Source organism: Trypanosoma brucei, chromosome 6 (assembly GCF_000210295.1).
Source record: "Trypanosoma brucei gambiense DAL972 chromosome 6, complete sequence".
NCBI lineage: Eukaryota > Euglenozoa > Kinetoplastea > Trypanosomatida > Trypanosomatidae > Trypanosoma > Trypanosoma brucei.
Window position 1 is genome coordinate 1070419 of NC_026739.1, and position 27751 is coordinate 1098169.

A 27751-nucleotide genomic window follows, 5' to 3' on the forward strand; every position below is an offset into this window, starting at 1 on the left:
GCTATTGTTGTTTCTGCATGTTGCTGAGAAGCTTTTAGCTCAAGTGGTTGGTTTGCAGGTTCGTGTCGCACACAGATAACCTGCAGAGGCGGGGTGCCGTGGTGTCAGTTTTCCCCCAGAACCGTTTAATGAATCTCGTTCTTGGAGGCCGTCACTGTCTGTCGCTTCTTGGTGCTTTTGGAAGCTTTTTCATTGCTAGGAACGCCTCCTTGTACAAGGAAAGTGCGTCCGCACCGAGACGGCAGTGACACCTCAATCTTTTCCGTGCTATATGATTTGGTCTTAGAGGATATAGCGACTATCTCAACCCTGGAGACTAGTATCTTCTCGACGAGGATTCATAATGGAGAAAAGCGCTGTAAAGGGCAACAGAAGTAGCATCGTGTTTCGACTTATGATTGGACAGATGAAGGGTGAGAAAGTGAATACCTGTGAGAGAAGTGGTCCCCCCTCCGCACCGACATCGAATAGCAAGCTCATGCATATATGTTTGTTTGTATGCGCCTCAAAGTTGTTGGATACCATCGTTCGCGGTTAAAAAAAAAAGAAACAGGTTTGTCTCTTTTTGTTCGTTGAGGGACTTTGACTTCCTCTTTTTGTCGCTTTCACTACCCTTTGGAGTTGTCATATTTACTTTTTCACTGGTTGTTCTCTTTCTATTGCCTCTCTCGTCTTTCATACTTGCAGCCCCTCTGCGTTCAGTTTTAGGCCGCGACAGCGTTTTTTTTTTTCAATTAATTTTGCGGCGACTTTCGTTTGACGTACAGCAATGACGCACGTTGGTGCTGCGCACAGCTTGCCTCCTCAATTTGATTCGCTTAGCCCAGAGGAGGTTGACATGCTTCGTGACTCTTTCATTTATATGGACCGTGATAACGATGGTCACGTGAGTAAGGCTGAGTTACTTGATATGGTCTTTCGCTGTGTGGGTGAGGAGCGGTATGGACCATTGGTTTCGTACCTTCTTCCGCTGTTCGATGTGGCCGACAAGGATGGTGATGGCAAATTGAGTCTCGCCGAGTTCGTAATGTCTTTTGTTGATGGTCCTGGTGTTGTCCCGGCGGAGGTAATAAATAGCTGCGTGTCGTCAATTCGCGTTCGTCTCACAGATGAAGAGATTGTAACGCTGCAGGATTCGTTTCGCCGCATCGACACGAAGGCTGATGGCTACATAGACAGGGAGGAACTGCTTGCTGCTCTTAAGGAGAATCTCAAGGACACATTCCCCGATCTGAGAGAGAACAACTTTAATGACATCGTCGCCGTTATTATGGCCAGCGCGGATGTGGACAACGACGGTCGCTTATGCTTATCAGAGTTCATTCGTTCTTTTCAAGAAGACCAAGGCGTGTTGCCAGCCGTGTTTGTGGATGCAAGATCGAATGGCTTTGTGCAACATCTTTCACCGGCGGAGGTTGAGGTTCTCCGGGAGGCCTTTGCGACATTGGACAAAAACCACGATGGTTATGTGGAGTTTGCTGATATATACGAGTCGCTGTGGGAGGCCGTCTCCGACGAAAACTACGACAAAAATCAAATATATGAGCTCTGTGATCTCATAATGGTCACAACAGACCGCAGCAAAAGCGGCGTCCTAACTCTGGGGGACTTTGTTCGGGGGTTTATTCGTAACGTCACCTTGGTGCAACTTCCCGTCGCAACTGCACATGAAGAAATACTACGTTGTTGCGAACGTGTGCAATTGTTGTTCGAGAATGGTGAGCTGGAGCGGCTTTCAGGGTACACTGAAACTGGTGAAAACACAACGAAATGTGTAAATCCTGGTGGCCTCGTGTCTGTACTTAGCAACGTGTTTCGCGATGGCTTCCCTCTGCTGGAGGAAGAAATTCTTTCATCCGTAATAGGTGCCCTCGTGGCTGCGTCTGAAAACGATCTAGATAAGAAATTTGGAATTGAGGAGTTTATTTCATGCTTCGCCGGGGGTCCGTGCTCTTCCTCTGACGGTGTCGGGTTGCTGGATCACGAGAACGCTATTTCTGAGTCAGACGTCCAAACTGTTTCGAGGCTCCTCAGGGACCTGGGGAAAAGTGCTGATGAAGGCGGAAATGTGCAAGAGCCATTTGTGCTGGAGGCTGTCAGAAATACCTTTCGCGATGATCCAGAGAAGGCAGACCGTGTCGTGCAGTATGTGCAATACAACACAACGTGCCCATCCAACCTTGGTTCGGGGGTAGGAGGGTTGGGTTCCTCTTCCAAACTCCTTTCTAGTAAGGAGGATTCGGCAAGCTTACCCACAAAGAAGTTCTCAGGGCCGGTGCGGGGTGTAGACGCTGCGGTTCAATGTGAGCAGGTCAGTGAGACTCAGGGGGAACCGGAGGAGGAAGAGGAGGAACTGCGGGTGGCGGAACCACTAACAGAAAAGGGAGTTGGAGGAACATCGCTCGGACTGAGGGATTTACTGAAAACAAGCAGCGGGGCTAATGTGGGAGCAAAGACGGGGAGATTGCTTACGTCGCGTCCAGTCTATCGTAGCATGCGGATTTCAGAGTGGGCCGCGAACCAGAGAAGTGGGTTGAACCTTTCTGATGCAACCATGGAGGGTAAGCAAAAAGGGTTCGACAGCAAGCTGCGGAAGGAGTTTGAAAAGTTTGCTGAGGGAAATGATTACATTGAGCGCAGTCGGTTTGTGAAGTTGTACCTCTCGATGGAGCATTTCGGTCTGCCGCCCAGTGAGGCGCAGGTGAACGAACTTGTGTCCCGCTACTGTAGGGGTGACAAGCTCAAGTTCAATGAGTTTTGTATTATCATGTTGCGCCGTGTTGGGATGTAAGGGGGACGGATCTGCTGAAACCCATTTTGCGCTTACGTGCTCGTACGCGGAACAATCTCCCATCGTCCGTTGGTATTTCCACTTGCCGTTATATTCAAGTGTCTCCTTATCCATGTGTCCGTATGTGTTGAGAGCACAGCGTCTATATTTGTCTTTTCTTACGTGCCTTTTTCCTTTTTACTGTTGTTATTATTGTTATTACTATTTTTTTTGTTTCTCTTTTTTCGAAAATGATATTCCAGATCACGGCCCCTACTTGTGTTAGTTGCGGTATGGAGGGTCGCGTGAGGTGTGTGTATGTGTGTGGGTAGGAGGGAATCAGAGGATCATAACAGCGAGGGAGTGTTAACAGTGAAGCGGGAAATGAAGAAGAAATCAAATTGCATCGTAACACCGACAAGCGAAGAGGGGGGGGGATTCATTGCATCGCGTATGTGTGTGTTGGTTGGGTGGTATTTGTTTCTTCTTTCCGCAAAATGGCACAACCGGACATGTAAAGTATTTGGTCCTCTTCATGGGTTAATGACCTCCATGATGTACCAAGCAGATGTATACACGGACGACAAATCATATCCTGTTTAAGGTTCCCAGCGTCCACAGCGGCGTCTTTTTGTATCTACAAAGGCGGTGTCGGGGAAACGGGAACGCGGAGTGTTTCCACTTAAAATTTCTTCTGCTTCTCAGTCCCCTCACCACTAATTTCCTTGAACCCACTTGTATGATTGACTTCATCTTTTCCCCATCCTTCTCCACACCAGCTGCAATAAAATGTGGGAGTTCTCTATGTGCCTTTTCCTCTCCACGGCGGTGGCAGAGAATGATATCTTTGTGTGAACTGTGCTGATGTATAAGTTAATTCTCCCCACCCTTTGGCATCATGCTTTTCTTTCCATAATTCCTTTCTTGTTTCATCTAAAAATTTGCTGAAGGACTTGAGCACTGAGAAAGCGTATATTTTTTCTGCCTTCTTTTATCCCCTCCCCCTTTACAGGCTTCTGGTGCGGCACAGCTATTTGGGTTTCAGGGTTTGCCTCCCGTTTCGGTAGGAGCCGCCCTAGTCGTTGCGGACGACCATGCGACCGGAGCAGTGTGACACGTACACGGAGCTGTCCTCAGCCCCACGGGAGACGAAGGTAATATGCAAATATTTCGCCACGGGGGGCTGTAGCCGTGGGGCGGCTTGTGCCTTCTCTCACGTTCTTAACCAAAACGCACCTGAAGGTGTCGATGCTTCGCGTGGCTTCTTTATATGTGGAAATGTTGCCAACTTCGGAAGAACCACGGCGTTGCCAACAACTCAATCCGTGCTGTCGTCGCCACCGAGTACAACACCGGAGGACTCTAGTATCCTCGTGGAGCATATGTGTGCTGGTGCTCAACAGCTCCACGCACCAACGGCTGAACCTAAGTTAACACCCACAATCCCTTCACTCCCAACCATTGTTAATGCTGGAACGGCTCGAGCAACTTACAGCAGTATTCCGCCTGAAAGGTCTCTAATCTGCTGTGAGGAGTCGTGGATGCCGCAGCAACGACCCCTGGTGCCACTGAATCACAGTCCTGTTGTCCACTTTGTTGCGCCGCCGCCTGCTATGGCGTTTTATCATCCAATGCCGTACGTATTGGTGGGGCAGGTTCCTTTGGGGTATTCTCTTCAGGGAAGCACCGTGAACATAACCCGTGCGAATTAGTCGAGGTGTGTGCACGTCCCGCGGATGGTGTTGCGGCCGGCTCATCGAAAATTATTCATAGATGTCGTCGTGTCACTGGGCCTCCCGGAAAAGCTTATACAACTGTCGCTTGCAACTGCACCCAAGGTATAATGGGGTCGTTACGGAGGAGTACCCAGATGGAGGGACACCCTGTTGGTGGAATTCGGGTAAAACTAGGCAAACCGAAGCGAAACAATTGTGGCAGAAGTGAACGGCAAATTGTAATTAGCACTTCGTAGGGAGGGAAGTAGTCATCTGTACCTGAGCGTGGTGGTGCAGAAGCATGCCGTTGAAAAGTGGAGAGGTAAATATGGGCAGTTTTTTTGTTATTGGTCTACAAGTACATGTTTGTATCCTTAATAGATGCCCGTGCCACTGGGCTTTTGGCTCTCCCGCACAGTGCACGTCATCATCGTTGACTTATGGGGCGTCGTGCCTCCCTCAACTCTTCCCACTGCCGGCGCTTCGGGTGTATGACATGAAGTAATGCTAAGAATGACAACGTAAGAACAAAATGATTTTTACATTTCATTGGGCCATACATTACGCTGAGTGAAGTTGCTTTGTATCGAGGAAGCTTACTGGGCTGTTGGGTGCAGTTTCTTTTTCGCGCGTGTTGTACCCTGGGGGATGTTATTCTTTTTTTTCCCTCTCTCTTTATTGCAATGCCTGGTTGGGTGGAAGTACGCGAATAGAGGATGGATTGTATTCCCCGTGTAGAATCATTGGAAAAACTGCTGCTTTCATGCCTTCCTCCCATTTCTTTTCTTCCTCTCACTACAAAACAGGTTGGTCCCTTCTTGTTTTTGCTTTTTTCCCCATTTCTTTTTCTTTCCTAATTTTTTGTTGTTCACGGGGCACTTCATCCATTTTGATGATAGTTTCAACGTGTGTGAATGCCCCCGACGACCTCCTTCGTGTGCTCGTGTATGTCCGTTGTTTAACTTTTCCTATTCCCGCTCACATGCAGACACACGTGTGCTTTTCAGTTAAATACTTATTTCATTTCATGATCAGCCTGTTCATCGTTTGGGCTTTTATACAGTTTTCTATCTCCTTCCATAAAGATATGTTCTTTTTCTCTTTGTGGGGTTATATTTTCATTTTCATTTTTATCTGCTTTGCTTTTTTTTTTCCTTCTTCGTGCACATTTGAGAATGTTCTGTTCAGTCTGTTTCCCTTTTTTTTTCTTTTGTTAAGTCGGTTAACGTTTTCTTTCACCCCACCAATGCGCGTTTTACTTTCCGTAATCCCTTTTCCGCATCTGTGTTTGGCAGCACAGTGCCACTACAAGTGAGTTGTAGCATGTGATATAACGAGGCATCTTTTTTAGTGCATATTTGGTTCGTCGGCTGGGATTTTTTGGGAGATGAAATATGTTTTGTTTTTTTTGTTGAAAATCCTCTTCCGGCATTCCTTCATTTGCTGCATTTACTCATTTCAATCATTTGTTGGTTCGTTTGTGTATCTCATGTGTAATAGCGGATGGGTATTTGATGAAGCGTGAGAAAAAAAAAATGGGGACGGGTGAATGGGTGGGGGTGTGGATTATTAGGATGGAATGAAGGGAAGAGCAGGATAAATCTAATTTAAAAAGAAAATTAAATATGAGTAAATAAATATTTGATATATATATATATATATATATATATATGTATATATGGATCGAAAAGGTAATATTTTGTAAAGTGGAGTAATTATCAGGAGAGGAGTAGGGGATGGAGGAAAAGGAAAATGAAAATGAAAAGCTACAACAACGACAAAGCACCACTAATAAAAAAAAACAGATAGGGGGAATTGATTTTTTTTTTTTTGGAACATTTGCAGATGTAGTTTGCTTTTTTTTTTTCGTGTGTGTTCTTTGTTCTACATTTTAAAAAAATACTTCCAGACTAGTTAAAAGGGTGTCGAAAACAAAAAGAAATTCAAAACAAACGAGAAGATGGGAGAGAATTGTTCGTATATATGTATATATATATATATATATATATGTACCTGAACAACTGTAGGTGGATGTTGCAATAAGTGAGAAAGAAGAAAGGAAGGAACAGCAGCTGCGAATAACGTGGCGTGGACCCCTTTGAAAACCCACTGATGCGACCGATGTGTTTTCCTTTTTCTCCTTATTTTTCCTCCCCCCGTTTGTATTGTTTAGGGAGTCGCCACCGCCTCTATTTTTTTATTTTTTTAATATTATTTTGAAACGCGAGCTGCTGGGCTTTCTGAACCAAATGGGCAACTTGGCTGACATTGTATTTGAAAATATATTTCACGCCCCCATCTTTCCTCAAGTAACATATAACCCTTCAGTTGTACTTGTTTTCACTTCTGCTTCGTGCAGTTTGGCTACTTCAAATATCATCTTTCTAAACTTTGCGGTTTTCTCTGTTTTCTTTTCCGTTTCTCTTATTAAAACCATTGTTTCGCATTGTCTTTACCGTGGCGTCGACGTGGAGGCATTTCTGTGAAGGGGGTTTGGCCAAAATTTGGAAGTCACTTTACCGTACTTGTGTTGCGGTGCGATTTACACCTTCCAATTCAGCTTTTCAGCATAAGTAATACGGTCGGAAGGGTGTAACAGTTGGGGAAAGGAAAGAGTTACAAGAATTATGGGTTACAAGATTGTGTGAGGGGTATTTCTGGTATTGTTACCAGCTTAGTTTCATGTCGGTTGTTTTATGATTCGCCAGTCGGACCGTTGCGCCTCGGTCTGTGGGAGACGGATTATGAGGCAATATGGATTGCATGTGAGTGGCAATTTGAATCACCGGTTTGACATCTGCTGCATGCGGCAGTTGGTAACATTCAATCGGTGGCTTACTCCTGGGGTTCGTATTATAATATAGGTGAAATGAGCGGTCACCCCAGTCGCAGCAAAGGTGTTTTGAGAGGGCTTAAGGAAGGCTAAGGAATGCTGTGCTCGGCGGTCGTGGACGTGTTTGTAAGTATGCATGCATATATTCACATGTGGACTTACACGTGTGAGCGTATGCAGTGGTTTTGTTTTATTTTTCTTATTCCATGTACTGGTTGACACTGAGAGAGCATGTGGCCTCTTTCACCGTGCCTCTATATTCTTCCCTCGACCCACCCAAATCATCGTTTCTACTGCCCGTGTTTTGATGTTCTTTTTCTTGTTCCTGCATTCGCCGGGTTTCAGTCTCCAAACCTTTGCCGGGGGAACCAAGAGACCATTGGTTTGAGCGCTGCTTAAGCATATAGATAGAGAGTTGAGTAGAAAAGAAGGACAACAGCAGCGGGTCGCGATATAGGAGATTATATAAACTCAAGTACGCACACACACGAATACATACACCGTCTCAGTTCGAAGGAGGCGGACAGTGGGGGAGGATTGAGAGAGTTGAGGGTAAAGACAAGGGATCACTGAGTGTGTGTGTGTGTGTGTGTGTGGGCCGATAATAACAATAATAACAATATTAAAGAATAAAGCAAAGAAAGAACAAACAGAAAGGCAGATTGATAAAAAATTAAAAGGAAGAAGGAGATAAGGAATCATGGATCCAATCAACCCGAATGATCCCATTCTCACTGGGCGACTAGAGATGCTTGCTCAGAACGCCTTGTCCGTTGAGAGCGCCGATAGGGAGAGGGCAGAACAGGAGATCAGGGAGTTTCAGAACCGCGTAGACATACAGAGTGGTTTTGTGCTGTTGCTTCTCAACGTAGCGAGCTCCCAAAGCCCTGCAGCCTCTTTTTGTTCAATTGTGTTTAAAAACACAGTGAAGAACTGCTGGAATGAGGGAACATCAGAACATTGTGTGGCGGAGAGTGATAAGGCTTTTGTTCGCAACAACATTACAGGTATCATGTTTAGCGCTCCTCTGAATGTCCAGCGGAACTTAGCAGAGGCCATTTCTATGATAGCTGAGACTGACTTTCCGTCCGCATGGCCTGATGCGCTGCAGCGTATTATTCATGTTCTAATGAACGAAAAGAGTGTCGTGCTACACAGCGCAGCGTTATCTACGGCTCACAGCATTCTCGGACGTTATCGTAATCAGCCGGACCTTTCCCAGGAAACTGCCAATGATCTGCGAGTAATATACACGGATTTAACGTCACCGCTTCTTAACTCAATGGTGTTGCTTGTGGATGCTGTGGAAAAGTGTGGGACTGACGCTCATGCCGCGTGCACGGGTCTTACCTCCGCTGTGGAGTGCCTTCGTGATATAACTGCTTTTGATCTTGGTGACGAGTTTATTTGGGGAATCGAGGGGTTCGTCCGTGTTTTATTACGTTGTCTTCAACTCGGTGGCTCTGGTGTATTGGGGGCATGTACAATAGAGCTGAAGTCCGTCGTAATCATGTGTGTCTCGCACTTTCTTCTGCAATTTGATGAAGACTTTGAGAAGTACGCCTCGGAATTCCTTAAGGTTGTGTGGGACACCATTTCGTCCTCTTCGAGCTGTGAGAGTGATATGGACGATATTGTCGTTCAGGGGATGGGTCTTTTAGCGGCCGCCTGTCGTGGTGCGACACGGGAAGTTTTTAACAATGAGAGTGTTCTTGTGAATTTAATGACCGAGGTTATTATGCCAAACCTTGCGCTGCGGCAGGTGGATGTTGAACTGTTTGGGACAGAACCCGATGAGTATATCCAGAGGGATATTGAGGGTAGTGACTTTCACACTCGGCGGCGCGAGGCAGGCGAATTGGTACGAGCGTTGCTGTTATTCTTCCCTGAAAAAACCGGGCCACTCTTCACGGCAAAAGCGCAGGAGTTGTTGGCATCTGCCGCCCAAGGTGACTGGAAGGCTAAAGACTTGGCCATTTATCTCGTGTCTGCGCTCTCGTTGGAGGGGCAACACGTGAGCACACAGAGGGGTGTGACGCAGTGCTTGAGTAAACTTGTGCCTTTCGAGCCTTTTCTAAAACAAAATGTATTGTCTGAGCTGTCGTGCGGTGTTTCACCGCAGAGCCCTGCAATAGTCAAAGCAAGCTGTATTCGATTTGTTGCAGCCTTCCGCGCACACATTGAGCGCTCTCTGTTGCCGGACATCATAGCACTACTTGCCTCCTGGATCCTTTGTGAGGACACTGTGGTCCAGGTATATGCTGCACACGCTGTAGAACGTGTTTTAACTCTACAGGACCCGGGTAAACCGGGCCACGTTATCACCGACACTGTGTTGGGGGACAAAGCACCTTCGCTTCTGCACAATCTTTGTGTGAGACTCAACCAGGAGAAGAAACCAATCGCGTACACAATGCAGTGCCTTATGCGTGTCTGCCAGAACTGTAGCGGTTGTGTGAAGTCGTTTGTGGGAGACATCATAACCTGTATGGTGCCTGTCATAAAAGAGAATTCAAAAAACCCGTCGAACCCATTGTTTAGTCACTGTATGTTTGAAGTTGTTTCCCAGTGCATCATGTTACGTCCGGAGGATGCAGCTGCTATCGAAAGCGCCTTGTGGGAACCTATGATCTTCATTCTTCAGAATGACGTGCTCGAGTATGTGCCTTACACTCTTCAAATCATGGCTCAACTGCTTGATGCTCATGGGAGTGGCGCACCCGAGCCACCAACGTATTACCAGGCTCTCCTGGAACCGCTCCTTTTACCCGAAATGTACAAACAAAGGGGAAGCATTCCTGCTATTGTTCGTCTTTTGGTGTCTTTCATAGAGCACTACCCGGGATTTGTGCACGGCAAGGGCCTAACGGAGAGGGTAATAGCGGTAGTCAGGTCGCTTGTTCAGTATAAGAATTACGACCACGAGGGACTTAACATCCTTACGACCATGATCAGAGCATACCCGAAGGATGTTATCTCACCATACATGGTGTCTATCTATCATTCATTGATACAGAGGCTGCAGAAGTCTAGGACCCCGAAGTATGTTCGCATTCTCATCATCTTTTTGTCGATAACAGTGATCACTCATGGGGCTGACGATGTTGTGACGCAAATCAACCGCATTCAGGATGGGCTGTTCTGGATGTTGTTTCAACGTGTTTGGCTTCCCCACGTTCCAAAGGTCCTCGGAGTCCTCGAGAGGAAGACATGTATAATAGCCCTGGCCTCGCTTCTCGGTGATTGTGTAACGTTGCAGCAGAATGCTGAAACGTGGTCGACCTGTGTTGTGAGCTGCCTCAAAATGATTCACGGTGCTGTAGAAAAGGACGACTGGACGAGCTTTACACCACAAACTCATAGTGTCAATGACTTAGCCCAGCATGTTGCCGATACCGGGTATACAAATGCGTTTTGTCCACTTCAGGGCGCCGTGCAGGCACCAGTTGACGTCTGTCCCATGGTTCAGCAGCCAGAGGCGCTTTTCCGAGAGCGCCTTCAGAAAGCCTTGAGTGGTCCCAACGCGGAGCAGCTGGTACGGTTGCTGCAGGCTTATCCCGAGGTAATGGCGCAATTGCAGTGATGGGTGTGAGGAAGTATCTTTGCGTTGTATTTCCTTGGTTCCATTTTTCTGGCGTCCTTCGGTTCCACAGCGGCGGTTAATTTGCGTGGGCGGCTCCACATCTGGGCGGTGTGCGACCAACCGCAGTTGTTTTTTGTTCGCTTTTGTGTGTGTTTTCAATCATTTCTCCAGCTATTCGCTTTAGTTGCTGAGCGTCATTGACGCACCGCAACGGTCGTCGGGCTGCTGCATTACAACATCGAGAGAGAAGATGTTGCCCTGAGTGGAGTAGGCTGGAGAGAAGGGTGATTTTTTTTTTTGTGTTGGTGTTTGGTTGTTTTTTTTTTTTATTCGTGGGCGATTTCCCCTCTTTTTTAAGGATGAGCAGAGGGTGATACGACCGTTTCCGCGGCGGAGCGTCCGTGCCGAAGAAGTGCTGACGATATGGACCGCCCGCGTAGACGGTAGGGATCCCTGCAGGAGGCACAGAGTGAGACGCAAGTTAAGAGAAGTAACAGGGGAACAAAAGTGACAACAGGGAGGAGAATACAAGTTTCTTTCGTGCCTTCTCATCTCGTTTATTGGTCTGTACGCTACACGTATGTGTCTCCTGTATTTGCCTTGATGGGTCGGATGCTCCTATTTCTTCATATATTCCCCTCCGTTCTCCTTTTTTTTCCCCCTTTCGAAAAATAAAAATCCCTTCACATCTTCCAATTTACCCTTCATTTGAGTCGTTGGCATTCTCGCAGTTGACACAGCTGGTCCGTTGTCCGCGTAGTGTGACGTGTGTGGTGCGCATTACACTTGCATTAACTCACGTTGAAGGGGGCTGGGGGGGGGGAGTCAGTAGGACATCAGCAACATGTTCGCCTACATCTGTGCCACGGCCCAAGAGTTTATAGGGGGTGTGCACTTCGGTCCCGACAACCGCGTCGTTTCTGTAAACACCTCGGAATATCCCTCACTCTCGGGCATTCAATGTGGAATGGTTCTTACATCCATCAATGGGACGCGTGTTGGGCAGTCCGAAGAGGAGAAGTTACGATGGAAATGTGCCGCTGGTGAGCTGATGTTAGTGTTCAACTCTAGGGCCCCAGGACAGCACGACGAGCTGGACCTGAGCTCTGCTGAGGAAGACGAAAATTTGTTGGACAGCCAGAAGACGCTGCTTTCACCAAACTTGGAGTGTGATGAAATCGTTTTCGGCCAGCGTAAGAGTGTGGACGTACTTATTGATGCAGTGGGGCGCACCGGGCCTGGCGGGTGCATTATCATCATGAGTGAAGGTGTTAACCCCTCCTATGCTCTTACGGTAGCTGCTGAGCAGTCATCGCGGACCACAATGTACATCAACGCAGTTGCGCGGCTCAAGACACGCCAACCTCTCACTCGAGCAGGTGAAGATTTTCTCAAGTCCCTTAGGAAGGGACTGTGGATTTATATCGAACAGGCATCAAAATCCATGTCGCTTCTTTACACCCTGGCGGAAAGCATCGAGGAGGCGAGGAGGAGTGCTACCATCGACGCCAATGCACGTGTTTTCCTCATGTGTGAGCCACATCCTCACTTTCCGGAGGCATTGCTTGAGGGGGCTGTAACACTCCGTAGTTCACTCCGCCCTGGAACGAGTGAGGTCATGCTGGAGGACAATCTTCTGGCAAGCGAGCAAAAACTTAGGGCTGTTCGAGGCGGCTCTCTTGTGACGTCCGATGGGAAGGCAGAAATCACCAAAGTGAACGCACGCGTTAAGATTTCTCATGAAGTTAGCATTGTTCCTTTAGAGAAGAATGCCTTTATGGAACTGAGCCGAAGTGCAACAGCCCCCATCGAACGAGAGGCCGGCAGGGAGCAGGGCATAACACGCACTGCCAGGTACACTTTTGGCAAAAATGAAAAGTTTATTTCTCTCTGTAGGGTGAAGGATGGGTGTTATGCGGTGGGCACTTTGGGGGGATATGTGATCATGATAGATGCAGACGGCTTACCCCTCATTCAATTCAGGCCGCACAAAGCGTGTATATGGGATGTCGCTTTCGCTTCACCGCACGACTTTGCCACTGCCTGCGACGACGGCGCCAGCGCCATTTTAAACTACTCACTGGAGGCACACGAAATTCGAGCTACTTCTGTGGCTTCATTTCAGCAAGAAGTCTTTGCGGTAACATATGTGACACCTGATGAACCGGATAGTGCTGTTGTATCCGGTGGCCTGAGCGCGACAATTTGTGTACTGCACTCAGATCGGCAGGTGAGCTCATTCATATCCGCCGGAATGACTATTCAGGCACTGCGCTCCACAAGGCAACGACACGTAATCGTAGGCGGTGGGAGCGGCGTCTGCGCGTTAATTGATCCGGTGGCGTCGACTATTCTGGAAGAAAGCGGCCGCCACAAAAAAAAGGTACCGGCTGTGGCAAGTTACGGCGCTTTGGGTGTGACAGGGGGTTTTGATAAAGTGGTTCGGCTTTGGGATGTTAGGAATGGACTTCGTATGGTGACTGAAGTGGCCATGCCAGAGGTAGTTACAGCAGTTGCAGCTCATGGGGAGCATGTTGCTGCCTGTTGTGGCTCTGATCTGTTCGTGTGGGATGTTCGCAATTTATCCCGCCCGTTGGTACGGAGAGAAAAGGCATGGAAGGACCTCACCAGGGGTTTGGTTATGTGTGATAATTCAATTGTTACTGCCTCCGCGGATGGCGTAACCCGCTTCTGGTCACTCAATGCAACCAGCGAATAATGTACCGTTTGCGGCCAACTGATCGAGATGGGAGAGTAAAAGAATGACCAAGCATGTCTGTGATTGTTTGCGCGGAGGAGAATTAAACACTTGTGATAAAACCTCCCACCCTCCCCTCACCTCACAGTTATTTTTGATGGTCGCGTCGCGGACTGAAGAATGCGAAAAAAAAAAACTGTGAGGTGAGGTGGATCAGAATGTGTCTGAGGTTGGTGTCTCGGAGGCGGTGGTGCACCTGAACGAGACAAAAGTGTTCGTGCAGCATAATAGGTTTGTCGTGAGAGATATGGCTAAGATTGGGGGGGGGATGGAGAGGCTTTCGTTATGGTAATTTTTAATGGTGCGCCGTAGTGCCGCGAGGGCTGTGCATGAGTATTGTTTAGTCTGTCCACTTGCATGTGGAGTCCTTTGGGTAAGTTTCCCCCTCCCCTTTTCTGTTATGAGCATATCGAGGTTTGTTTTTTAATCGTGGGAAATATACGAGAGAGAGAGAGAAAGAAGGCGTGAACAGTAGGTGTGCGAGTAAAAAAGACTCTATGGGCATGCAAAAGGCACATATAATGCAAATCTTAAGGCCACTAACCAATTGATGTTTGAGAGTATCGCACTTATGGGTAAAAGAGAACTAAGCACACGGGGATCTTCCTGTTGTCCGTAGTCTCTATTTTTAATAATAATACTATTATTATTACTGCTACTATATATTTTTTGTCTATTGGTTTTGTAATGTATTGTTGATAATAGTCTTACTACCATCCCTTATTACTATTATTACTATTATGATTTTTGTGTAAGTTTGTGCGACTCGGTTCCGAGTCGACCGTGCGGGGCATTGCGTTACCACCTTTATTTATTTTTCCTCCTTTTCCCCCCAGAAACTATATTGTTAACGTTTGCGCTGAACGGAGGTGTGGGCCCCTTTCGAGTGGACTAGCTGCATCGCTGGCCTTCACCAATATATCATTTCTCACACCGTTTGTTTTCATTCCCTTTTCCTCGGCTTTTTTTTTTCCAAGTTTGCCCTGTGTGTCCGGACGGGAGAAGTTTCCCTGATTTATTTGTTTGTTTTTGTTTTTTCTTTTGTTTTAATTTTCTGTTGCCGTTACGGCCCTTGTGTATCTATTTTTCTTTAGCTACAATGTCGGAGCCGACTACACCAATAGAACCTAACTGCCTTTCATCAAGTGAGTGCGTGCGACGTGTCGCCAAATTGCTCGAGCAACTTGATGCCGCTGGCCTGCGGTATGACCCCGCGCAACCCCCAGCTCCCGATGCGGTGGAGAATATTCTTATTACGGACAAGTGGAGTTGTCGAACCTGCGGTGCGACTGATGTGAGCACATGCCCTCATACTGGCCGCCCGCATCGCAGGTATCTTGTTCGCATCGCGCAAGACATTTTGCGGCTCATCGGTGCGAGAACTGGTCAGTTTGTCGTACGTCCGCCGAAGATGTCCAGCAGCATGGACGGGAGGTCGCGGTTGCGCAGTTTGCGTCGTGTGACGATGAACCCTCAGGCTCTTCTGTTGGCGTACTATTATGCTATTCCCTCGTGCGAAGAGGTGGATTCACTCGTTACTGAATGCGCTCAGCACTTCTTGGTTTTGTTGGGTCACCTTAATCAGTACGGAGCGCAGGGGGAAGTGAGTGGAGAGTACGCCGACGCACTTCTTTCATCGACAGCCCTCATGTGGCGTGAATACAGCAGAAGGATAGCAGAGGGACTGGACCTGTCTAAAATCACGGACCGCCAAGCTTGTAAGGATACCCTCGTTAATGCAACGAAGGAGACTTATTTGGCCGTCGCACGGGAAATCCGAATCTCTCCATCCAATGAATGTTTGAACGCGTTCCTCCAGCTTCTCCGCGTGCGCTTGGGACGTGTGGCACCGCAAGAGGATTTGGACAAACTTGAGGCGAGCGACCAGCAGCAGCAACGCTATGACGATGATGAGGAACAGGCAGAATTAAATCGCCATGGGAAGTGTAGTCTCAACAGGACCTCCCTTCTACAATCCTCCGCTCCTCCTGTTCTTCTGTCGGAGGGCAACACGAGTGGATCTGATGCAGAAGCGCCTTCGCCTGTTGCCATTGGTCCCCCGCTGCCGCCAAATTGGTACATCGACGAGCACGGCCGCTCAAGACCACCACAGGTAACTGAGGAGCAGCGTCGTAAGGAGAGGTTCTCCAGGATGGAGTTCCGTGCGAGAAAGGCGTATGAAACGGTAATTAAAGTGCCTGAGCAGAAGGATGATCCTCTAAAGAAAGAAGTTATCGCTGCGCTGAACGATGCGCAACTCGGGATCCTTGCGGAGCAGTGCAATCAACAACCGCCGGATTTGCGTAATGTCCCCTCTTTCCTAAACCTTGTTGTTGAAGGCCTGTTGAATGCCCTTCCGCGTCGCCTGCGGTCACGTGTCGAGCAGGAGGTGCGCGACGTTTTGGATTGGAGGGTTGTGCGTCGGTCCGTAATGGGTAGTCCGGGGAACATTTCGGTCCTCACGCGGTACGTAATGGGAAAGGTAGCGCAATATGGGGCGCCGGCGAAGTCAGAGGAGACTCTGAGCCTCGCGGAGCGTATCAGTGAGGATCTGGAAAAGTGCCTCCCAGACTTGGGGACTGCAGTTGCCAACGCTTTTCGAGTCATGTTCTCTTCTATCCGCCAGCTGCACGAAGACGTAGCTCACTACTCATTACTGTATATAGCCCCCCAACTTCGGGACAATGCGGTGCCTTTTATGCGAGAGTTTATTGTTGAGTGCCTGCCGTCTGTAGAAAAGTGGGAGAGCTCACTTGCTTTTGTAAGGCGGTACTTTAATGATGAGCGTGTAACGGCGTGGATAGCTTCGCCCGTCGCAGCGTCGCTAACAATTGTGACGGAGAGCGCAAAGCGACTCCGCGGATGTTTGGTATTTGGGCTGATAGATCTCCTGCGCAGTAGTGGTTGTCAGCCGAACGAACGGTGGCATGATTATCCGACAGAATGTTTCTTCTTTGAGAAACCGATTGTTTTTTTTGCTGCGAATGCCGTACAGGAGTGTGCCTTGTTGCTGCTGCTCTCAGGAACGGTTTCTACTATCTTTCGAGCCAAGGGGATGGATTCTGCCACCATTAACGGTATTCTAAAGCAACTACACGACAAGTTTCGTCGTTTACTCTCCGAGCAACTGACACTCTCTCTTTTGAAGACGTGTGTAAGTGATTTGATGAGGAAAGTGCTGGTTGAAACGAAACCCGAGTGTGATCTTACCGATGCGGAAGTTCAGCAGCTCAATGGCGCTGTCGAGAAAATGACCGACACGGGCTCCACCTTGTACATGACCTTCGAGAAGAGAATTATATTATTTATCGAAGCGGTTCTGGCACGCGGGGAAAATGACCCTGCACCACTTGGCCTGGTAACCGATTCCCTGAAGCAAGTTGCGGCTTTACTCCAACGCGCGCTGACTCTCAATTGGGAAGTTTATCGCCTCGTTTATGATGGATTGCTCTCTCATGTTGAGCAGCAGGAGGCGTCCGCTTAGTTTTTGTGCGAAATGTAGGTGTGAGTGGGGGCGCGCGTGTGGAGATACAATACGAGCTTGCATTTGTTTCCCCTCGCTGCTATATTATTTCCGATTTTTACTTTTCTGCACCTTCGTTTTCGTTTCCCCTCTCTGTCGTTCCTCACTTGCTTCCCGTTTTGTGTTATGTTGCTGTCTTTTGTTTTTTTGTTTTTTGTTTTCCTATCACCAGGGGACGTACCGGAAGAGCGATCTGAAGCGAAAGCAGAAGTGTGGCCACCGCACAAGATGCGTGATGTAACATCACCAATTCTTATTGTAGTTGTATATTGAACCGTCAATGCTGCATCCGCTGTCTCCTTTGTCATTGTTCCGAGATCTACAAAAGTGTACATAACCTGGAGGAAAAAAAGAATTCAATCAAAAAAAAAAGTCTCCTTACACACACCGGCGCCGCGATGAGGGAGGCCTACCTTTTTCCTACTTTTTTTTTGCCGCTATCTCGATTGGTCGCTTCTTTTTATCCCTATTTATTTATTTGCTTCTCCCCTCGTTTGTATATCTTCACGTAAATGTTCGATATATATATATATATTTATTTATTTATTTATACAATTGATATTATACCTATGATGATTATTATTGTTATATTTTGTTGCACTTCACTATGGACGTATCGTAAGTATGCAGTTATCGTTTGGTACAACTGCAGTCATTCCATTCGTGTTTGTTGTTGTCCCGTTTGTTTGTGTCCTCAGGCGGTTGATTTTTATTATATGAACAAACTCCATTCCGCGCGTGCTCTGAGTTTACTTCTATTTTTTGTTGTTATGTTTTATTTTCCCCCTGTTGTGCTCGCTGCTTCTATGCTTACCATTCACTATTTTCTCTCCATCTTTTTTTTTCTCGTTTTGTATTTTTCTCCTCGTATATGTGAGCCCACTGACCAATATCAACGGGGTTAACACACACAAAAAGTATATTACACGCGGTCCAAATACGTAGCAGAGACGGAGGAAAGGAAGGGAAAAAATAATAATTAAAACGCAAACTAAAATAAAAGGGAAGGCAATATTAATAGGGGCAAAGGAATAAGTGAGGCGGGATACGTAACAACAGCAGTGCTTAATAACAATAATAATAGAACAAAGGATAACAAGAGGGGAAAGGCACCAAGAAGAGGGTGTGGAGAATATACCAACGTGGAGGTTATTCACCACGCGATATTTTGATTTACCATAGCTTTATTATTGTTTTTTTTCTTTTTGAGGAGTTCGTGACATCTTAGCGGGTTTTGGGTCCCACAGGAATCATGTACCCCCGACACGATGATGTGAGTTTGTTTCAACGTTTTGTTAATGATCACAAATTGGAGGAGAAGGGCCTTCCTCTCTATCAACTAGCGCAGCTCGAGGGAACGGATCAGGTCATGTTGGGAGTGGATGGTACAAAGATTATTGACATGATTACGCAGGCGGTGCGGGAAAGAGAAAAGATGGCTATTTACACCTACACCACACCTTACACGGTGTACGAAAAAATAAATGAGTTTCGGACAATGTTTCAGTCTATCAAAAATTGTACCCCAGTTTTTGTTTTTAACGGTATCCAGTATTCTCCAGATTCTGCTGAGGAATTTGGAAGAGAGAAGAACGTGGTACCAAGCGAAGTAGCCGCTCTCACCGGGACGGACAGCTCGAGGTTGAGTAACACGACGAATGTTCGCTTTGCGGAGATTCACAAAAAAACCGCTAACCGATTTGTTGTGGAGGAGGATGTTGAAGGACAAATTATCAGAATTTTTCGATCAGAATTCAAGAATACCATTCGTGCTCCTTACTTAGCCTGGGCTCAACTCTCCTCCTTCCGCCACTGTAACCACCGGCACATATCTGAAGTGTATGGTTGTTTGGAGCTACTTGCCTTCCCTGGCATTGATCGTGTTGTGACAAATATCAACCCAACAAGGGGAACTTTCGATGTGGTGTATAAGGCACGGGTTCTAGAGGCAGCTCGTTTGAGTGAAGAAGATCTGAGCAGCCTAATTTTGGTCGAGAGTCGGAGTCGTGTGATGAGGACTGTCACCCTTAAGTTTTCATCACTTGAGGATATGATAAAGAAGGTTGTTCGGTATAAGGGCTCCACTATTGGGGCTTCATTTGCACAACAACTTCACGAGGAGGCGATACGAGCCAGCGAGGCAAATCGCATGCGTGCGTCCAACCAAAGGGGCGCCGCATTTCGCAATCTCTCTGCGTTCGCAAGCCCGGTGCTAACCTTGACTCCACCCCACTGCCTTCCTCTACATTTTCTCTACGGGATTCCGGGGTTTCCTCATGCCGACGCGGAGTCCTTCGTGGGGCTTCCGCTTCCGCCCGTGTTGTATTACATCATGTCAGCAGGGTTGCTGTCTCCGAGCCTCTTTGCTGCAGTCTCGCAGGAAACTGTGGTGGATGACTGGCCGCTTGTAGACTCCATCAAGTACAGAGACGTAGCTGAAACTGTATTGCCTCTGCGGGTGCAAACGATTTACCAGCTCGCCTGGACGATGAGCCGGGGCCTCGGTTCTATCTCATGGTTTCGTCGCTACAACGTCCTCCCGGCACGCGTGAGCAAATTGCACGTGCCCCCAGCGATCCAACTTGATGGTTGGGCACTCCATAGCGTCACCGTACCCCGTGGCCTTCACCTCGTTGACGTGATGGAGTTCGCGCATCTCGCTTGCTCAGTTGATCAGGTGGTTTACAATACAATGGAGGAAACTTACGCCGCAATTCTGCTGCAGTCCCTTGACTTACTTGGTTACCTAACGCACGAAACGCAGGACTTGCACGAGGAGGGCCAGTCAAGTGAGCCGTCAACATTCGGCCGAGCGCTGCAACTGTGCAGTGTGCCCACGCTGAGTGAGTACACCGTTCTTCTTATTGAATTGGCCCGCACGAATGCCATCTCCACCGAGCCATTCCGAATTACTACGGAAGAAGTTAGTCCGCGCGATACCCCTCGTGATATTGTTTTCGCCAGCCGTGTTTTGTCCATTATTCCTTTGAATGTATCGGGACCTTGGACGGCACCCATCGACGCAGAATTAGCAGCCTTCAGTATGCTGTCGCGCATGATTTCTCGCTCGATACGCCAGCTCCTTGAGGCGATTACTACGTTGATGTTCTCAAAAGGGAGGACACACGTACCTTTGCACATGATAGGCGAGATCCAGCGGCTTCTTCCCTTCTCCACGCCTGTTGAGTTTGGTTGCGGTGTGCTTGTTGAATACATGCTCATGAAGGATAAATGTACCCTAAAGGATCTTGAGGAGGCATTTCCTGAATGCACTTACCTCCGCCATGACCTCGCAACTCTTTTCTACTTCTGGGATCTGGCAGTGCAAGTGCTTCAGCGCATTGAAACGAAGGAAAACTTTTGCGTTGACCAGCATTGTCTTTCAAGCGCTAATGAGCGAATGAAGAGAGCCCAGAAGAATCTTAACATCCTCACGGGAGTGCGAGAAACATATTATTGAGGTACCGAAGTAGTGGTGTACACCCCTTTACCCACTACTCTTAAAGGTGTCTCGGAGTTTTTAACGCTCCTTGTTGAGCGGAGCCAAGTATTAGCGTAAAGATGGAAAAGGGCAGAGAGAGAAAAAAGGAAAAGAACATTGATTGTGACCAAAGACACGATAATTAAAAATTTTTTTTTTTGATAGAGAGCATGACGAAATATCGGGTGGGAGGGTAAGAAAAGAAAAAAGAAAAAAGAAAAAAAAAGAAGAAAGGGGAAGAATTGAAGTTGCGGGAACATAAAATAAGGGATCACGTAGAAAACAGGTAAATGAAAAGAATATCCACCATACCCAACAGCAAACAATTATATATATATATATATTAAATGGCAATCAGAAGTTTGAAGGGGGTAAATGAACCGAGAAGGAGAGGAAAGAACAAAAAAGAAAAGAAACCCGATGGGGGGGGGGAATAATAACGACGAAGGCGGAAGGAGGAGGAGGAGGAGAATTTTAATGAAGTTGCGGAATGAGAAAGAAAAAGCGGGAGTTGGGGGCGAGCGAAAGAGTGGTTGAAAGGAGGGGGAAAATGCAAGAAAAAAACTCCTGTTTAATTATGATTGAGAGGAGGGGATATGTCTCATGTGTGACGCCTTTTTCGGTTTTTTGACATGTTGAAATGAGATGTGGTTGAACTTTGGCCGTTTTGCTTCTTCCTTTTCCTTTCCTTTATTTCCATTTAATCCTCTTCCCGCTGTTTGTCGTCTCCCTACGCATAGTAGGGTCATATTTTCATTTTTCTCTCTCCCCCACTCGCACGGTACGGTTTCTTTTTCCCTTTCTTTCCTGGTATGTGTGCTATTTTTATTGTTGTTATTATTATAATTACTGTTGTTTGGTATTCATCGGCTTGTACTCCTTGTGGTTATTTCTATATTTCTATATGCATATATATATATATATATATATTTGTGTGTGTGTGTAAATATGGTATCTTTCCGTTTCCTTGTCGTGTTTTGTGCTGCTTTGTTACTTCCCCTCATTTGTTGTTGCCCCCCCCCGTCCCTGCTCCTTTTTGTGACTTTTTGTTTTTTTAAATATATTTTCGTTGTTTTTTGGCCTGAATATGCCGCAGCACAATGTGCGGCAGGAAATTCTTTCTTGAATTTTTTTCTCTTCCCTTATTTCTGTTGTTAATCACTAAAGGAACGGGAAGTGTGTCAGTTACTTTTTTCTTTGTGTTTTTTTCTTTTTTTTTTTTTTGACGAAGGAGCTTGGAATGATATTTTTGCAAGAAAAAAAAAAGAAAAAAATTAAAATAGGAGTAGGAGGATGAGAAAATGATAGAGGGATTTTGTGGCAGCTGTAATGTGTTGGTGTAGGCTTACTAAAGGGGTCACTGTAGTTATTTGGTTTAAGACGGAAGGAAGCACGCAAAGAAAAGGAAAAAGGGTGAAAACGGGGGAGGGGGGAGGGGGAGGGGAGAAAATGAAAGAGAGAGAGAGAGAGAAAAAAAAAAAGACAAGTTGCTGCGGCAGAGATATTCTTTTTTTCTTTTTCTTTTTTTTTGTCGTTCCTCCTTTTTTTTTTTTTTGGTGAGTGAGGCGAGGAAGGTGGTGATCGATTAGATGTGTTTGAATAAACATGCGCAACCACCTGCTTCCACACGTCCATGCTTGTTTACGCATATTATATTGTTATATATGTGCATAAACTCTGGGTTTCTTGATCTTACCATACCATGCCATACCGTGCCTTACCTTATCTTATCTTATTTTTATTTTATTTTGTTTTTTGTTTTTGGTTATTGTTGAGGGGTGTGGGACACGCTACGAAAGGCGATTTGTAGTTTTTTTTTTAAATTCTCTTTTTTTTTTTGTGTTTGTTTGTTTGTTTGTTGTCCACCCTTCTTTCTTTCTTTTTGTTTTGTTTTTGTTGTTGTATTTTTCAATCTTCTTTCGCTGAAAGATGTGGTTATTTTCAGGATAGGGAGAGAGGAAAGATTACGCATTAAGATATTTATATTGTTAATACATAGAGAGATAGTGTTTTTTTTTTAATTTTCCACCTTCTCCTCCTCCTCCTCATTTGTTGGTGCTGGAGAGAAGAGGAAAGGGGGGGGGGTGGTGGTGTAAAGATTGGTGGGAGAGGTAAATACAGACACGAAAAAGAATGAAAAAAAAAATGAAAAGAAGGAACGAAGAGCGTATGAAGTTGAATTTAAATTGAAGTCTGAGAGGAAATGTGTTTTGTGTTTGTGTGTGCGCATATGTGAGATGACGCCAAAGGGGAATGCAAAGGGATAAATGGAATGGGATTAAATTAAAGGAAATGAAATGAAATGTGGGGTTTGTTTTGCAGCAGCGTACCAAACATGGAGGCGAGCGGTTTATCTTATGGAAGGAAGGTGTTTGGGGTCAGGGAGGAGAAGGAAAAGAAAAAAAAACAGGGAGGGGTACCAAAGGGAAATGTGGTGAATATTTATACATATATTTATATATACACATACATACATATATATGTATGTGTATCTTGCCATTATTTTTGAATACGCTTGGGGTTGGCAATCGCTGTGTGAGGGAAATCATGCAATGAAATAAGTAAGGTTGCATATGCGTGAATGTAGTGACTTGTAGTCAAGAGGAGGAGTACTTATATCAAAATTAGATTTGTTCTCTTCCATTGCCACAATGTGCTGCAGACGACTGAGGTGAAGGTTTTGATTTGCTTGAGCCTATTTCCCTTTTTTTTTTTTTGATTGATTGATTTTACTTTTTCTTTTTCTTTCCTCCATCCTTTTCGGCCTTTTCGTCTCTATTCCCTTCCCTTCATTTGCATCTGTCTGTAGTCGTGCTCAGCACAGACGGCGCCTCGCTTTCGACGTGTCCATGCGGTATGATTGACGGGAACGTGTCAGAGGATACACACACGAAAAAACAACAACAACAAGAACAACAACAGCAGCCAAAGAGCTAAGCAAAAAAAAAAAAAAGAAACACACAACCTCACATATAAAAGAGAAGGAAATAAATGTGTGAGAGGTGTTTGTGCTGAAGCCGGGTGCAGATTCTGATGGTTTCGTCGCGGCAGAGGATGGAGGAGGAATGTTGCGGACGCTAAATATCTTTTTGACGGCCTCTATTCTTTACGTTTCTTTACGTTTCTTCTTTTTTTTTTTTTTTGATTCCCTTTCTTTCACTTTTTTTTTTCTTGCAGCCACTTTTCTTCCTTTGTTTTTCTACCCCTTTCGTTTTTTGTCGTGGTACTAGTGGTTAAGTTTGTTTCTTTGTGTCAACTTTGTTTCTTTTTCTTCCCGTTTTGCGTGTTGGCAACTGGTAATACCGGTAGCGGCCGTGTGTGCCTTCAAACCGCACCTCTGAAACCATTTCGCTGAAGGTAAATTATGTTTCTTTCTTTTCTCTCAACTTGCTGATGATGATCATGTCGCGAGCCACAGAGTCCATTTTGTTGTCCTATTTCTTTTTTTTTAAATTATTTTCTACATCTTTATGCCTCTTATTTTCAATCAATGCCGGGGTAGTCCCTCCCCTCCCACAGTGCAGGCACTTAACAATGGTAAGTGGACCTACAGCTACTGCGGTTGTGCAACATAAGCGGATTCGTGAGGATGAAGATGACATTTTCGATGGGGAGCGGGATGATGAAATGTCAGCCGGTTGTGTTAATATGGCAAAGATATTTTTACGTACACCACCGGATCCATACGGCGGCTGTCATGCATCGGTATGGCCTCGACCTCAAGAGAACCAAAAGCAGGGGCCGGACACTGTTCCTTATGCCGCTGTTGCGGATACTCTTGCGGATATTAGCGCGGAGAGTTCAAGGTTGGAGTGCATTCGACTCCTTTCAAACTTTCTCGTGGCTGTCATACAACGCAATCCAATAGATTTGGTTCCTGTTGTTTATCTCGTAATAAACAAGCAAGGGCCAGCCCATGAGGGGATAGAACTTGGTGTCGGCGATGCTCTGCTACTGAAAGTTGTTGCGGAATGTTGTGGCATAACAGAAGCACGTGCGAAGGAGGAATATAGACAAACTGGCGACTTGGCCGAGGTGGCACAGAGCAAAAAGCGCATACAATCCACCCTTGTGAAACCCAAGCGCTTGACTGCACTAGCAGTGTTTCAGGCGTTGCGTGAAATTGCCCTCATGAGTGGGAAAGATGTGGCACGACGCCGTGGTGACGTAATAAAGAGGCTCCTTCGTGATGCCGTGGGTCCCGAGGTCAACTTGATTGTTCGAGCTTTGCAGCAGAAGATGCGTGTGGGGCTAGCGGAGACTTCTGTTCTTGCAGCTGTCGGTTACGCCTTTGCTATGAGCAACATTGGCGTTGCAAAAATACCATCTCTTACCCCAGAACAGCTGCAAAGGGAATTAAACGTTGGTGCGGCTAATCTCACTCGTACATACAATGAAGTTCCCTGTCTTGACGTTGTTTTGGCTGCTGTGTTGCAGCACGGCCTTGAAGTGATTGTTCCGACGTCTGCGGAAGCGAATATGCATGCGCGTGCCCTCTCCGTTCGCCCCGGTATTCCAGTGAAACCGCAACTTGCCCACCCAACCAGCGGTGTAAGTGTTATTTTGGATCGATTTAATGGCAAAGCATTCACCTCTGAATACAAGTATGATGGTGAGCGGGCTCAAATTCACTATACGAGGGGTAGTGGAGTTCAGATCTTTTCACGCAACTCTGAAACAAACACGAGCAAGTACCCCGATATTATATCTATGCTTCCTGAAGCGTTTTCGGTTGACACCGTTGATTCTTTCATAATTGATGCTGAAGTGGTGGCGGTGGACAAGGTGACTGGTGCTTTACAGGCTTTTCAGGTGCTACAACATCGGGGACGGAAAAACGTTTCGTTTGACAACGTTAAGGTTCCCGTATGCGTGTTCGCTTTTGACATTTTGTACTTCAATGGTGAACCACAGATGTCGAAGACGCTTTCCCAGCGCAGAGAAGTGCTCCACACCCATTTTAAACCAGTTTCCACGAAGTTTCGGTTTGCCGAGTACCTGGACAGCAATGATGTGGATGACATTCAGGCCTTCCTGGATCGCGCCATAAGAGATGGGACGGAGGGACTTATGGTGAAGACGCTCGAAGAGGAGTCGACGTATGTGCCAGCAAAACGTTCGCACTACTGGCTGAAACTCAAAAAAGATTATATGGATGGTGTTACCGATACGCTTGACCTCGTTCCCATTGGTGCATACTACGGGAAAGGGAAACGCACCGGTGTTTTTGGTGGATTTCTTCTCGCATGCTACGACGGTGAGGGTGACGAGTATCAGAGTATATGCAAGATTGGAACTGGGTTTCAGGATGATCAGCTTGAGGCCATCACCAAATCACTCCAACCATCTATATTGGATGAACAACCGCGCTACTACCGCACTGAAGATAAGCCGGATGTGTGGTTTCAGGCATCGCAAGTGTGGGAAGTGAAGGCTGCTGATCTTTCTATATCCCCTGCCCATTTCGCTGCATATGGGTTAGTAGATGCTTCAAAGGGAATTGCACTGCGGTTTCCGCGGTTTATTCGCGTGCGTGAGGACAAGAAGGTGCATGAGGCCACATCGGCTGCACAGGTTGCAGAGATGTACCACAATCAATCGCTCGCTCAAAGGGGTGTGGGCGATATGGAGTAAGAGGCATTAGACCATATTAAGTTTTGTGCGACAACCTCTATACAATGGTGTGATCACTGCAGAAAAATCGGAAGAATGTGCGATGCGGGTATACCCGTATTTTTATTTTCCAAGATTTAGGTGTGCTCGCTTACGAGAAGAGGGCTAAGAGATGAGGTGTGTTTAAATTTAGGCGCATGTGGATACAGGGTAGAATTACGTTAGCGAAATAATATGCGTCGGAGGTATACCCCCATTTGCACGAGGAGATGCGCCCGATGCGAACATACAATCTGTTTCTATTTTCCCTTTTTTTTTTTTTACTGTTGTTTCTAATTTGTTATTATCCCACAGGATTCCCTAAGGCTAATATCCTCTGCCTTCTCTCTCTCTTTCGTTTTTTTTTTGTTGCTTAACTTAACAGCATATTTTCCGGTGGCGGTGGTCGATGGAAGCCAATTACTTATGGGTGTAGCACTGCGGGTCATAACATATTTTCGTAGGGGACCGCTATGGGGACACCATCGGACGCCGTCTAAAAGGCCACGGTCGAACTCTTTTGATGTTAATAATAAAAACTGCACAAGCACCGAATATGATAAGGGCGCACTCGCAGTGAATGAAAATACAAGGGATGAGGACGAAGGTGTGACGTCCCTTTTGGCCATGCGAGTGATGAGTGGCGCTGATGGTGCCACTGAAGTCCCACTCTGTCGTGCGGTGCTTCGTGGCTCGTCTGTGGAGGGCGCTTATGGTTGTCATTATCATGCATATCCCTCCGAATCCCCACACGGCGCTCACGGGACGTCGCTCTGTTGGTCCTTAGAAAAATCATCGATCAAATTGTACGAGCTTTTGTGTCTTTGTCGGCTAGCTAATAGCTGTCGGAAGGATGTTGTACTTTTCGATGGGAGGGAGGGTTTGCTCTTTTCGTACCGTGCAGCCCTTTGAGGGGACATGTTTAACATACCGGCGACCAATGCTGCCGGAAAGATACCATATTTACACACACACACACACACACGTATATATATATATATGCATATTGCTTTGGTGCTAGTAGGGAGTTGTTGAGTTATGGTGGCTGGGACAAGGCAGAACAAACTTGCGAGGGGCGTTTTACCGTGTGTGTGTGTGTGTTTGTGTGTATCCACCACATAAATCCTATATGTTGTGTTGGTTAGCCAACCTTCAGGACGATAGTTGTGTTCTACCTTGTGGTGTGATGATGGGGTTTGCACTTTCCTTTCTCGCAAATTTCTTTGGTGTTGCTGCACTCTGGCTACAATGTGTTTTTTTTTTTCGCCCCTGACACTAAATATTGGACTCCACATCATCTTCCTTGTTCTTCGCTCCGTTTTTCAATCATCGCGGGATACTACAGGTAAGCGAAATTTCCGTCGGATCTACCCGCAAGAAGAAGAGGCAACATAGACATAGACACCCGAGCAAGGGAAGTATTGCAAAGTGATATG

The 27751-nt window shown here is 46.5% G+C and overlaps 10 protein-coding genes across 10 annotated transcripts; 9 read left to right on the forward strand and 1 right to left on the reverse strand.

Moving 5' to 3' along the window:
- Window positions 1-769: 769 nt before the first annotated feature.
- On the forward strand, window positions 770-2791 carry TbgDal_VI4530 (calmodulin, putative; the record flags this gene model as incomplete). The annotated part of the gene is made up of 1 exon (XM_011775958.1): window positions 770-2791. One exon carries the CDS (start codon window positions 770-772, stop codon window positions 2789-2791), a length of 2022 nt encoding a protein of 673 aa, XP_011774260.1.
- A 1073-nt stretch (window positions 2792-3864) lies between these two features.
- TbgDal_VI4540 (hypothetical protein, conserved) lies at window positions 3865-4482 on the forward strand (the record flags this gene model as incomplete). The annotated part of the gene is made up of 1 exon (XM_011775959.1): window positions 3865-4482. The coding sequence occupies one exon, from the start codon at window positions 3865-3867 to the stop codon at window positions 4480-4482; it is 618 nt and encodes a 205-aa protein (XP_011774261.1).
- A 766-nt stretch (window positions 4483-5248) lies between these two features.
- On the forward strand, window positions 5249-5800 carry TbgDal_VI4550 (T. brucei spp.-specific protein; the record flags this gene model as incomplete). The annotated part of the gene is made up of 1 exon (XM_011775960.1): window positions 5249-5800. One exon carries the CDS (start codon window positions 5249-5251, stop codon window positions 5798-5800), a length of 552 nt encoding a protein of 183 aa, XP_011774262.1.
- Window positions 5801-8018: 2218 nt separating this feature from the next.
- Window positions 8019-10901, forward strand: TbgDal_VI4560 (cellular apoptosis susceptibility protein,putative; the record flags this gene model as incomplete). The annotated part of the gene is made up of 1 exon (XM_011775961.1): window positions 8019-10901. The coding sequence occupies one exon, from the start codon at window positions 8019-8021 to the stop codon at window positions 10899-10901; it is 2883 nt and encodes a 960-aa protein (XP_011774263.1).
- An 844-nt stretch (window positions 10902-11745) lies between these two features.
- TbgDal_VI4570 (hypothetical protein, conserved) lies at window positions 11746-13620 on the forward strand (the record flags this gene model as incomplete). Its single annotated transcript, XM_011775962.1, has 1 exon — window positions 11746-13620. The coding sequence occupies one exon, from the start codon at window positions 11746-11748 to the stop codon at window positions 13618-13620; it is 1875 nt and encodes a 624-aa protein (XP_011774264.1).
- Window positions 13621-14758: 1138 nt separating this feature from the next.
- On the forward strand, window positions 14759-17143 carry TbgDal_VI4580 (hypothetical protein, conserved; the record flags this gene model as incomplete). The annotated part of the gene is made up of 1 exon (XM_011775963.1): window positions 14759-17143. The coding sequence occupies one exon, from the start codon at window positions 14759-14761 to the stop codon at window positions 17141-17143; it is 2385 nt and encodes a 794-aa protein (XP_011774265.1).
- A 1291-nt stretch (window positions 17144-18434) lies between these two features.
- Window positions 18435-20642, forward strand: TbgDal_VI4590 (hypothetical protein, conserved; the record flags this gene model as incomplete). Its single annotated transcript, XM_011775964.1, has 1 exon — window positions 18435-20642. One exon carries the CDS (start codon window positions 18435-18437, stop codon window positions 20640-20642), a length of 2208 nt encoding a protein of 735 aa, XP_011774266.1.
- Window positions 20643-21848: 1206 nt separating this feature from the next.
- On the reverse strand, window positions 21849-22298 carry TbgDal_VI4600 (hypothetical protein, unlikely; the record flags this gene model as incomplete). Its single annotated transcript, XM_011775965.1, has 1 exon — window positions 21849-22298. One exon carries the CDS (start codon window positions 22296-22298, stop codon window positions 21849-21851), a length of 450 nt encoding a protein of 149 aa, XP_011774267.1.
- A 1758-nt stretch (window positions 22299-24056) lies between these two features.
- On the forward strand, window positions 24057-26297 carry TbgDal_VI4610 (DNA ligase I, putative; the record flags this gene model as incomplete). Its single annotated transcript, XM_011775966.1, has 1 exon — window positions 24057-26297. The coding sequence occupies one exon, from the start codon at window positions 24057-24059 to the stop codon at window positions 26295-26297; it is 2241 nt and encodes a 746-aa protein (XP_011774268.1).
- Window positions 26298-26741: 444 nt separating this feature from the next.
- Window positions 26742-27227, forward strand: TbgDal_VI4620 (hypothetical protein, conserved; the record flags this gene model as incomplete). The annotated part of the gene is made up of 1 exon (XM_011775967.1): window positions 26742-27227. One exon carries the CDS (start codon window positions 26742-26744, stop codon window positions 27225-27227), a length of 486 nt encoding a protein of 161 aa, XP_011774269.1.
- Window positions 27228-27751: the final 524 nt, after the last annotated feature.